General features: G+C 33.9%; 1 protein-coding gene across 2 annotated transcripts; it reads left to right on the top strand.

Moving 5' to 3' along the window:
* The first annotated feature begins 1,662 nt into the window (after positions 1 to 1,662).
* Positions 1,663 to 9,004, top strand: LOC101736144 (uncharacterized protein DDB_G0286591). Of its 2 annotated transcripts, none has more exons than XM_038017252.2 (5): positions 1,663 to 2,063; positions 2,515 to 2,687; positions 3,241 to 3,415; positions 4,020 to 4,103; positions 4,402 to 9,004. In XM_038017252.2, the coding sequence occupies exons 1-5, from the start codon at positions 2,031 to 2,033 to the stop codon at positions 6,703 to 6,705; spliced, it is 2,769 nt and encodes a 922-aa protein (XP_037873180.1). In that variant the 5' UTR covers positions 1,663 to 2,030; the 3' UTR covers positions 6,706 to 9,004. The 2 variants fall into 2 exon arrangements, with proteins under 2 accessions (XP_037873180.1, XP_037873181.1); XM_038017253.2 differs by having other exon boundaries at positions 1,676 to 1,863.
* Positions 9,005 to 12,768: the final 3,764 nt, after the last annotated feature.

The raw sequence follows: 12,768 nt of genomic DNA, 5'->3' as shown, positions 1-12,768 counted from the left end.
CTGCGCCGGCAGTCCGCCACAAAGCCTCGTACTGATCGCGCGTTTCTCTCATTATTGTATTTTCATATATTTGTTAGTCGTTTGTTTTGTGTCTCGTTAATTTGTTAATAATCTGTAGTGTATCGTGTTGTCGTAATATAGAACTATTTCTCGTATTGTTTCGTTTAATTTACCGACATCGTTTTGCTTGTGGCCGGACGCCGTTCGGGTTCGATTCCTGAACGTATCAACTGTTAGTGGGTTGATACCCGAATATAACCCGCTACAAATCATTTATTAATAAAGCTTATTAAATATAAACAATTCCTTCTATCAGTGAATGGACAACTTATATATTAATTGTAAAAGTGAATTATATAGACTTACTTAATTACCGCATCCACGTGTTCCGCAACTCCCGGATCATTCTCACTAGAATACGTAACTTCCATATTTTACTGTATTCAACTGACACAAATTTATATTTATATCCAGTAAACTCCAGTCGTGCGTCGGAGCGGACACACACACTTTTTTTTATTTTTAATTATTTGTTCGTCGTTTATTCGTTAATGTTCGAATGTAAAAATAGTTTGTTCGTCTTTTATTTATTTATAATTAATTATTTTTTATTTGATTTGATTTGATTGCGCATGCGCCGGTTTTGTCAGTTAGCTGGCAATGGCCGTATTTACTAGCGCTTTGTTAACAAGTGCGTTTATACTGTCTAATTATTTCTTATGTAGATCAAAAAAATATTGAAAACTTCAACAAACTTCAACAATACTTTAACAAAAAAATGTCAGTGAAGACGGCCAATTAGTCGTTAAAGTACAATTAGCGCGGTTTTAATAAATTCAGTTATTTTTAATGATATTGAATAATAGCAAGCACATAGAAATTTCAGTGATTTCTAATTATTTTAAGAATATTTTAGGAGTACAACTTTCGTGTTAAAATGATATTAATCAACAAATGACGAAAAAATAATTAAAAAAAAAGTGTGTGTGTCCGCTCCGACGCACGACTGGAGTTTACTGGATATAAAAAATTAAACGAAACAATACGAGAAATAGTTCTATATTACGACAACACGATACACTACAGATTATTAACAAATTAACGAGACACAAAACAAACGACTAACAAATATATGAAAATACAATAATGAGAGAAACGCGCGATCAGTACGAGGCTTTGTGGCGGACTGCCGGCGCAGCAGCCCGGCGTCACCTGCGATAACGCGGCCGCGCGTTGGCTCCTGATTGGCGCGCGCACGCATCACGCAATCAGGAGCCAATCAGGCGCATAACGCATTTCGTGTGACATGCTAGTACGATTTTGGTCCCCATAATTTTCATACCCCGGGCCTATATATGTAAATCGATTCTTAAGGAGTAAACTCCAATAAAAAAAATCCAAAATTCAAAAAAAAGGGGGCCAAATTCATTGAGCCGTATTTGAGCGTACGCTTTACATATCCGCTTGTATCTTTTGTAGAACAGTGGATACTACGCCGGAATATCTAGCTTTCTTTCCCACTTCCATAAGTCGCAATGAGCATCCCTTTCGTGTAACATGCATGCGTGACATGAACCACAGTTTCGATAACATCAAATCAAATAGGTATGTAAGCTAGTGAACAAGTCACACTCACAGAGTACTTTGGATATCGTTTATCTTTATAACTCTGGTAACTCCTTCAAGAAAACGTCATTCGGCCACATCAATTTTTCATCTTTATAAGGTGTTTTTTGGGAAAATCCAATTTCCCTTCCGTATTTTCCATCCGTTCACACAGTTTGTTTGTTTAACAGTTTGTTTGTTTAACAGTTTGTTCCGTGACTCATTATCCACGGGAAAGCATCAAAACGTTTTGATAAAGTAAATATTTTATGTTGTGTGCTAAGCAAAATTGATTTTATTTCATTTTAAATCAGTGGCTTTTTGATAACAATAGCTTATAATCACTTTGAGTGTGACGCAGTTCCACAAAATCTACAAATTGGATATGCCATAATGTGAAAGTGAATTAGAAAAGTTTTTGAGCAATGGATGAGAGTATTAAGAACTCCCCTTGTAAGGTAAAATTTTAGCGATGTTTTGTTACTTTACCTTTTTCAATCGTAGGCCTAAATTAATTCCTTCTACTTATGGCATACATAGTAGAGTGCATAAAATATTTTTAAAAATAATACACAAATAGATTTTTCATATCTGTAATGTTTGATTTAGAATACTGTAGTAATATAGTGTAGTTAAGTTTTTCATGACAAGTAAATAAACCTTTTTACATCAACTCTTAAAAAAAAAGCGATAGGAAAACATTATCACAAGCTATAGTTACATAAGATATTTTGTATTCTTTTGGAATTTTAATTTTCAAATATCTATTGATTATAGTTTGGAATATAGCAACATAAATCACACAAGTGCACTGCTTCTCTTTATTATGTTGCAATTTTCTTTTCTTACTTATCAACTTTGCACTTACCACAATAGTTAAATGATTTCACTTTGCACTATAATTATAAGGAGTGCAATGATGGAGAGGGCCTGCAGCTTCATGCAGAAGTGGAGCATCTGCGGCAACACCTTTCTGAACGAGATGCACACATTGTAGCACTCGAGGGAGAATTCATCAAGTGCACAGCAAGAGCTAATAATTTTGAAGAACAACTCAATACTTGGAGGGAAAAATATGAAAGGTATTTGAGCACACAAAAATAGTATTAAAAATAATTTTGAAAAGGGCACATGTCGCATATTTTGTCAAATACGTTTTTTTCATGTAGTTTTGAGGCTTAACTACACCCATTTTATAATAATTCCAGTAATTTTCAATTGCTAATTAACACTAAAATATATCTCAAAAGTTAATATTTTAAATTTTACACTGCCTTAGAAAATAATCATTTTTTTTTTATTTCCTGAACATTTTACATTTTCAGAGATGTGCCCTTTTCGAAATTGCATATTAAATTTTTGAATAAATTAAATACTTAAAATATTAATTATTAAAAATAATTTATAAAACATTTATAAAAGGATTTTTCTAAATGCTTAAATACTTGGAATTACTTACTTAAATGAAAATATTGCTTCTGAACTAGCTGGTAATTTCATACCTTTAGCAAGTATAAGTAAGAATATAAATAAATAAATTTTATTTTTTCAATATTTCAATGTTGCATAATGAATAAAATCTGGAACCTGAATGCTATTTAAATAATTAATTATACAATTAATATATTTCTACAGATTGTATGATTCGCACAAAAGGGTACAAAAATTGAATCAAGTCTTAGAGGATAAACTTCTGCAGATGGTAGACAAAATGAAAAGTGAAAAGAGTCAGCTGACAAAAGATATTGCTACTTTATCTGTGAGATTAGCTGAATCCAAGCATAATTACAGTATGCTTCACAAGGAGAATGTACGTATGTGTTTGTTACTGTAAAAGTGGTCTATTTGGTTTGTGTGTATGGATGTAGAACTTTGTCCCTAAAGTGTTCAATGTAGATGTATGGAGATGTATTTTACATTTTTAATCAAGTAAAGAAATAATTTGGATAAATTGCAGGGCTATTGGGCTCTAAATAAATAGAGATTTTATATTTGATTGTATGATCTTTTTTCAAAGAAACTGATTTGTAAAACCATATCAAAATTCTTGTAAAATTAATAGTTTTTACATAGTCAGAATATCTTGCTAGCTCTCCCAAGTGATTTGCACTTTGATGATGGTGACGTCATGATTATGTACATTTAACAACAAATCCCACAATTTTTTTTAATGCTCTTGTAGGTGTCACAAGTTCCGCCTGATGGTTAGTGGTTACCGTCGCTCACGGACATCAGCAATGCCAGAGGTAAAGCCAAGCTGTTGCCTACCATACCAGGGCTTAAGATTTGTATGTAAATCTTCAGAGTGTAATGTGTTCTAATTATATAAAGTTTAGTAATTTTAAGAGAAAATTACAAATGAGCTTTTACAACGACTTTTGTTTTATCTCATGTACAAATTATTATTTTTTCAGGAAAGGTATAAAAATGATATGAATCTAGCCATCCAGCTGTTGCAGTGTAAACCTGATAATTTTGTTTCACATAAATTGGATAATGTAAGTTATATCTATTTTTCAATTTGGTTATATTTCTGATATATTTTGATTCAATTGGTTGGAGGCAGCATTCAACAGGCGTTCCACCTTGCAGCAGACTGACATTCATGGAAGTACTTGCATAGGTGCGGTCGCGAACCTCAGTAATGAGAGAACGACAAAGAAGAAGAATAATGAAATTAACATAGTCTTAAGTTTCTAAAACTTACAATATCAATTATTTTTATGGCATTAAATGTGTTGAAAATCACATTTATTCGTAGATATATTTGACTTTGTAAATTATTTTCATTTGCAGTTACCCGTTGACACTCAAGCCCGAGTCTCACAATATGTAATGTCCAAAACATCAAAGCCATCAAGCTCAACGCAGTCAAGAACTGGTAATGAAGCCGAAACGTTTGACGCTAGTGAGTATGAATTCAATATATCGGCATCATTGATGACTAAAATTTTGGAAGACAGCATTCAAGATACTGTCACCAAACATTGTGACACCTGCACTTGTAACAAAACTAAGAATAAACCATTTTGTTACAATGATAGTCATTACACTGTTTCCACTCAGACTGTATTGAGCGGTGAAATGACTAAATCCTGTTTGAATTGCAATGGAGATGTGAAATCTTTACATTCGAACTTGAGTATTAAAAGTACTTCGTCTATTCCATACAAAGTTGTTACTGAAGAATCGACAAAACATAACCTAAATGTTCCTTTATATGTACTACCTCAGAATCCAGACATGTATACACATAATGATGCAGTCATTATTGAAGAAACCAGAGGCAACAGTGTTGATAGTGACAAATTTAAAATAGATGGTAAAAGTGTGACTAGTATGACTGAAGTAATTGCTCAAAAAGAAGTGTCAATCTGTGTTGATGATGTGAAAGTTATAAAAAATAACAACGAAATGCACATAGAGCCTGCAGTGCACCACAAACTTTGTGATCGCACAAAATCGATATCCAGTAAGAAAAGCAGCATTCATAGCGCAGGTCATGAAGATTTGCTTGTTATCAAAGATAACATTCCACTTAATATAGAGATACCTTCGAAAACTGAGAATAAATCCTTAGATAATGCCAATATCCGAAAGAACTCTCACAGTTCAATGGGTGCTATCAGTAGAACTTCTTCGATTGCTAAATCCACAGTAAGTGCGCAAAAATTGAACACTCAAGTAGGACCAGGTCCCAGGTTCTGCCATTTGCGGATGCAGGCAGGATCGAAAAATATTCTTCTGGATAATGTAGAACCGGATGTTCCCCCCATACTTTACACGCGTCAAAGCAAATGCAATGAAAACTCTTTGTTTAAAGACCTTCATGATGATGCAGATAACTTTATAGATTTAAACAAAAACAATGGCAAGGAAAATCAAAAAATTGACAACCTAGTTGTGGAGAGCACTCTCATTGATGTTCATGTTGATAACAATAACAAAGAAAATATTATCACGAAAAATACAACAATTAATCCTATTTTATTAAACGTATCATCTTCGCCACTACAGCCAATGAAAACTCATAATTTTTCGAGCACCTCGGAAAACAATAACAATCAATCCCAAAGTAGTCAGCAAAATATTGCGGAAATAAATAACTTGCTCAATGACTTCAATGTTGATGTGAACAATACGCAAAACGATATTCATGAAACTGATGATAAAGACAAAAATTCAGACGAAATTACTCCGAGTGACACTCATGATGTGAAAATATTCAATTTTGATCGATACGAACAGAAAAAGTTATCGAATCAGTTCAATAAATCGCTTCGAAAAATCGACATGTCTCAGCTTCATTCACTAGAGAATACGAAGATATCTAAAGATTTGCCACCTCAAGGTGATGCTTCTGAGGTGGAAAAGAAACCAGAAACCAAGAAGGCAGCCCTTCCACCGATAGTCAATGTGTATCCGAACTTAACACAAACACATTTGAAAGCGAATGAAACTAGGAAGGCTTTTACGAACGAACACAGTACAAGCTCGCTGTCCAGTGACGACAGCGCGGCCCTGCTTCAGAAGCAGCAGCTATTGAGAGTGGCGGAATGGGTGGAGAAAAATCTAGAACAACATAACAATTTCAATGATCCCTTGGAAGAGGATGGTGCTACTAGCAACCGCTCAGGAAAGCGGGAAACCAATCTAAGTAGACTGACGGAAACTCTTAATGAACTTGCGTTGAACATGCCACATCCAGTCAGCAAATATTCCAAAGCATTCCTCAAAGAATCTCAAAAAGCAATGGTACATAACAAATTATCGACCAATGAGAAAATAAAAAAGACTACATCTCCAAACACTGTCATCGTAAGCAACATCGTTAAAGAGACAATCTTCCCAGTTGAGATTGGGGGTCCCACCACCGAAATTTGTAAAGACAATTCGAAAAACAAAACCAACGTTGACGAATACGCCAAAGAACTTAAACGCAGTTTCAAAAAGGAAGTCAATAAAGATATTTCACCCGAAGATTTGGCGAGGATGGAGTATAACGTCAAGAAATTTTTATTGAGCGGCCCTCACTGGGTGAATCCGGCTTCAGACGCTAGGAGCCGGCGCACAAGTAGCAAAACTGAGACTGATGTATAATTCTGCTGTAGTTAGATGCGATATTATGGCGGCTCCACGCTTATCTGATTAGAAGGGCACCTGGTAGTATGATTCTCAGGCGGAGGGGATCTTTGAGACATCATACTTTTAATTGGGATTCCCCTTATTGTCTTGTATGTTGTATTTCGGTATGTTTAACAGGAAATACAATAGCTTGGGGCAGTTTTGATACATTTAGGCTACTTTTAATTGGCTTCTCTGTCGCGAAAGTGGGAGAGGCCATTACAACGCATTCCATTTATCAGTTGCTGTGACACACACGTGCCCCACGATCGACCACCTCGGATCCCGATTTCATAATAAAATCGAGATCAAATTATTTCCGATACTAGTTCCTAAACGTGAATGTTTGCAAATGATATTTTAAAATGGATTTAATGATACTAGTCTTTGCTGTGGTTTAATTTATAAGTATTTATCCAACCGTGTGTGCTATTGTTAGATTTAAGTACGATTTCAGTTCAGGTTTAGATTGATAGATATATAATATATTATGTATTTGACGTACAGTAAATATTGTAACGCAGAAATTGTAAAGCACAAAATTTTGTAGCTTACTAATTTTAATGTACTATTGATTAATTAGCATTGTTTGCGTGTTTAATTGGTGTTTAAAAGCTCGTTTAGAGTAGTCAGTATTCTAGGATCGATGCTTTATGAGACGGTTACGGTAATCTTGGATTTGTTCAGATCTGAATTTTGAAATTTAGATAAACACTGCTGGGATTGATATAATGGAATATTTTTGATGTATTTGTAGCGTTTATAGCTAGCTGAATAAGATATTATTCCGATTTGTTTATTAAGAGCCTGTTTTACAATTACGATGTTGTTTTAAGTGCTCAAAAACGGGCTCACCTGGTTTTAAGTAATCACTAGTTTATATATTAGATATCAATCAAATCGTGTGCGCCCAGTGTATAACCGCTGGATTCTTTAAAAACGCATGACTGCTTAGCGTCTTAAATGATGAGAATTGTGTTTCGGACTCTATACGTCGCACAATAAAAGTCTGACTTAAAAACAGTTTTTTTATTATAAAACTTTTTTATGTATGAAGATACAAGTTATATCAATCATAAAACTTTCATTATTTTACTTTCATTACATACTATAATTTTCTTAATTTAACCACATTAAGAATTGATGGCATTATCTTCGATTGTTTAAAACATGGACGCATTTATTTTATGGCAACATTTTTATACTCTGTAATTTTAGAATAAGTCTTTTATGATTTTGTAGTTGTGTTGTGATTATTGTGAATATATTAACTAAGCTTCACTGTGTATAAGTGGAGTTTTGTTTTGATGAAATTATACTCAAAAAACGATATATGAGTCGTCTATTATCAAAGGTGGCAATCTGTGCATTTGGACAAAAAAATGTTATTGATATTATTATGTCAATACAGATTGATTTGAATATAATCGTCTCCTTCAAAGAATACGGTTCAAAACCTGCATTAAATAAAGGTTAATAGTTAACCTGTTATTTATCTAAGATGTCGTTCCGAAGAGTTTTGTGACTGCTAATGGAGTACAAAGTCAATAATTCGTTTTTCTGATTTACCAATCATTGTCCAAAAGTCAGATTGCCGGCTTTGATAATAGTCGACTCATATATTGATTTTTTTTTTTGATTATCTTCTTTTTGTTTTACTTTAAATTGATTGTATGTTTATTGTAATGGAATTATAAATGTTTTGAACAATGGTTTTGTTAAATTATGTGATGATATCGGAATATCGAAAATTTTATTTGCCAGTACATGCGTAGTAAAGTTTTGTTTGTAAGTTAAATGTGTGTTACTTCTATGTCGTCTGCATCTGCTCAAAATTGGCAATTTCTTTAGCTGTGCTATTATATTAATGTCGTAGCGGACGATAATTATTTTGTAATATAGACTGAAATGCATTTCTATTTAATTTTTTCTCATTAATTGTATGAAAAATTATAACAAAAAATATATTTGTAAAATGTGAAAGTTCGTTGTAATATATAAGAGTTTTTTTTCCAAAAAATAAATCCAAATGTGCTTTGTGAACCATTTAAGAATGTAGGTTATATTTGAAGCATTCAACAGTGACTTGTGTGCTTTCTTATTTATCGGAAATATGTTAAATATCTATACAAAAAACATGTAAGATTAAATATCGAAATTCACAAAATCAATTATTCGTAAGCGCTTTTTGGTAAACAAATAAAACCGGCCACTTATGTAGCTTGAGCAATATTTTGATGTAATTGTAATTTATTAAATATTTGTGACGATAAAATGTTTTTTTACTCTCCCTTTTCTTAATACCATCAACATGTATTATGTTTTGTTATATAAAATGATCCAGCATACATTTTTGTATTTTTTTTTACAGTATGAAGTAGTACATTTTGAACCAAATTCAAATTAAAAAAAGAAACTGAATATTCTTAATCAAGAATTCCAATTAGATTTTTAACAGCTAGAAAACAAGTTGCTAATATAGTGTGCTGGTGTTAAATTAATTCTATTTCATAATATATTTTCAACCGTAAAACCTGTTTTAATATTCTTTGTCTTCGGCTACGCTTGATTGTCTAGATTACTTTAGAGTGGACTACTAGTACATAGGTACTGGTGGCAGGACCTCTTGTGAGTCCGCACAGGTAGGTACCACCACCACCCTGTCTATTTCGGCCGTGAAGCAGCAATGCGTTTCGGTTTGAAGGGTGGAGCAGTCGTTGTAACTATACTTGAGACCTTAGAACTTATATCGCAAGGTGGGTGGCGCATTTAGTTTGTAGATGTCTATGGGCTCCAGTAACCACTTAACACCAGGTGGGCTCTGAGCTCGTACATCTATCTAAGCAATAAAAAAAAAAGGTACTAGGCTAAATATGTATATGAAATAGGACCTTTTGGCGGACGTGGTTGTCGCTTGAATTTTTTAATTTTGTCAATTTAGTGCTTTTTTAAGTTAAATGAATAATAATGTTGGCTTAGTAATTGTTTATAATTATTTGAGTATATAGATGCAGGAAAATGAAATGAAGTCGATCCAGCTCCTTGGATTCTTCCAAGTTCACTGAAGTCTCTGTAAACTTCAAACATTTTACTTGGACATTTTTCATTCAATCTGATCTTGTTTCATTCCATTTCATCCCAATTGCTTACAGTTTCAGAAAAATAAATTTAATTTAATTTCCATTTGAATTTTCGTCTAATAAAGTACATGAATATATTTAATAATCATTAAACACTAAGCTTGATGCTTGTAACAATGGCATGGCAAGGTATTCGTTGCCTCACTGAGACAACGATTGTTAGGTAAAATTACATTATAAAACTTGTGAGCCATGTCTCTCGCATGTTCGAAAATGTTTTTAGAAATAAAATTTATCTTTTTTATTATTTGACCATATATCACAGTAATACTTGTCGTTTCGATTTAGAAAAAAAACGTGTGCCTTTCCTAGTTAGAAATTGATTATAACATTTCAACTTCATGAGACCGAACGATTAACAACATTAATTTAGTTTTGTTCGACAAGCATCGCCTGTAAGAGCGTGCTCACCCCGCGTGAAATAGCTTATCGCAGCTAACAAGGAGGAAGGGCTTATCATGGATCGGAACGACAGTGCTGACCTTCGCATTTCCAAAATCAACTACCAAGTCCATTGTGCGCGTGGCCTTGTACAGACCATTGTTCACGGTGTCTTCAAAACATGAAATTTCACCTTGAATGATTAACATTCTTAATTGTGTTATTTTTATCTTACACGCGTACAATTTTTTTTTTTATGTAAGAGCGACCCAGTTGCGGGATTAACGTATTTTTATGAGACCGAACATAAATATAGGTAGTGTCTTCGGGGAAGTTTTAATTTAGTTTCATAGCATTGGTGATAAAAATATTCGCTAGTATGAAAATTTTAGCGCTTTTACGCGTTAATGACCGAATCAAACGTAACTTTCACATTGAACTTCAGCTATTTTTAATCTACGAACAGTCGTTTCAGAACAGAACATTAGTTTATTATAGATAGTATAGAGAAGAAGTTGGCTTTAAATGTTGCATCTGCCAGCGAAAGCTAAAAATTTTACGGTGTGCGTGAAGTGAACCGTGGTAGTCGATCGATAATTCGTATGAAACAGCAGATGCATCAGACATCAACAAGAAAGGGGAACCTTGTTGAGGTCTAAAATAGCTTTATAAAGTTCATTGACGTAAGAAAGTATACTTAAAAAAAAACAATATTTATTAAATTATTTATTATTTATAGAAAGCACTTTGGAATGAGCTATAAATATTTGAAACAATTTTAATTTAACATTTATTACAATTGATTATTAGGATAATTGATTATGTTTTGACTTCGAATTCATACTAGAATTGGAAGAAAAACGATGATTTGAACTATGAATCTTTGAAAATTGTAATGAGATGTTAATGCATGGATATAGTTATTTAGTCTTGTTCTTGTCCGAGATTGAAGAGTTTCGTCAGTAACTGTTAGTGCTATCAGGTGCAAATATTGATCGCCGAATGATTGTTACGTCATTCATCAGGTCAATCTGGCCGAAAACTCGAGGCCATTCTGGTATAATCTTCTGAGGGTCCGCTTACAGCCGACTTGACCTGGTGGGTTCACCGGACAGGTCACCTTTGACGAGATCTGGGTAATTCCAATCGAATGCTAGATGATAGTTACGTCGGGCTGTTTACCTTCTTGGGTTTGCTTCAGGTTCGAAAGAAACAGAATAAGAATTAGCGTAGATTCAAGTTACAGAATATGGTAAGAGTAAAGATTGCTATGACTGTCATAGAAAGGTTTTGCTCAGCATGAGATTGGTTCATCTTAAAACATGGGGTCTTTGATTAATTATTGTTATTTAGATTATTATCATTTTAGATACTCTGAACTCTTCTGTTAAGACAACAGGATTAATAAAGTAATTATTATTTCATTAGCTTAAATACTTTTTGATTTTTTTCCCTACCTAATCTGATAGCCTTGAGAGGATATTTCAGCGTAACCTTAATTAGTAGGTGAGCTCACGGGGCTCAAACCGGAGTGATGCTAACACTGACCCTAGCAAGAGCAGTGCTTCGCAGAATCTACCACCGGATCGGAAACGCGACCCACTGAGAAAATCCGGCGAGAAACTCAGTGGGCTGTGTCTATGGGTTAATTCGCTCGTAGAGCCCTTCGTCGCAATCGACCGGTTCGACGAGGACGGTGACCGGTGCTTGTGGCACCGAAAAGCACCGTTAATGGATCGGGAAGATCCGTAATGACGTTCTTAAATACTGATAAAAGTATTTGTGCTAGAAAATTCTAAATTAGTAAAGTAGAAAATGTACTTTTTGCATTGATTAAAACACCGATACGGAAAAACCAACGTTTTAGTAATATAATTAGTTTTCATGCAAATCTAACTGTACCGGTGTGTTTAGGTCAAACGAAATATTACAACGGTAGCAGACCGTTAATCAGTCGCTGCTGCATTGAGTTATTTAATGTTGCATGAAGAGATTGATTCTAAGAGCACGTAACGACGATGATGTAATGGGCGCTTGTAACGAACGTTGAATGTACCGAGGATAATATTCATGAATTTTGCACGAATACAAAAAATAAAACATTCCGATTGTTATGTGTCGTGACAAATTCACCTTTCTTTTAACGTTTATAGGTGTATTACATATACATTTCTGGGTCGGTTCCCTATTAGACGCGGGGGTATCGTTCTGTGTGCTTAGTCCGAGTTTTTTAACTTTCTCGATCGCGTAAAAGTTATCTTTTTTGCAGTTGGAACAGCGCCCCTAGCGGCAAACGTAGACAAACGTTTCAACTCCATACAAATATGAGTTAACTTTTACGCTATCGAGAGCGTTAAAAGACTCACTAAGCACACTGTACTAAAATATTTTGACTACATTACTTGCGTGTCTTAGCACTAACTGTTAAAGCACTTTTTTGATATGACTTAATATTCTATCCAGAAATTATATGTCAGTACAGTAATTAAGTTGATATATTATCTGCAAAATATTTTTT

Source organism: Bombyx mori, chromosome 18 (genome assembly GCF_030269925.1).
Source record: "Bombyx mori chromosome 18, ASM3026992v2".
Classification (NCBI taxonomy): domain Eukaryota; kingdom Metazoa; phylum Arthropoda; class Insecta; order Lepidoptera; family Bombycidae; genus Bombyx; species Bombyx mori.
The sequence above is the reverse complement of the archived record's forward strand: the minus strand, read 5'-3'. Positions and strand labels throughout refer to the sequence as shown.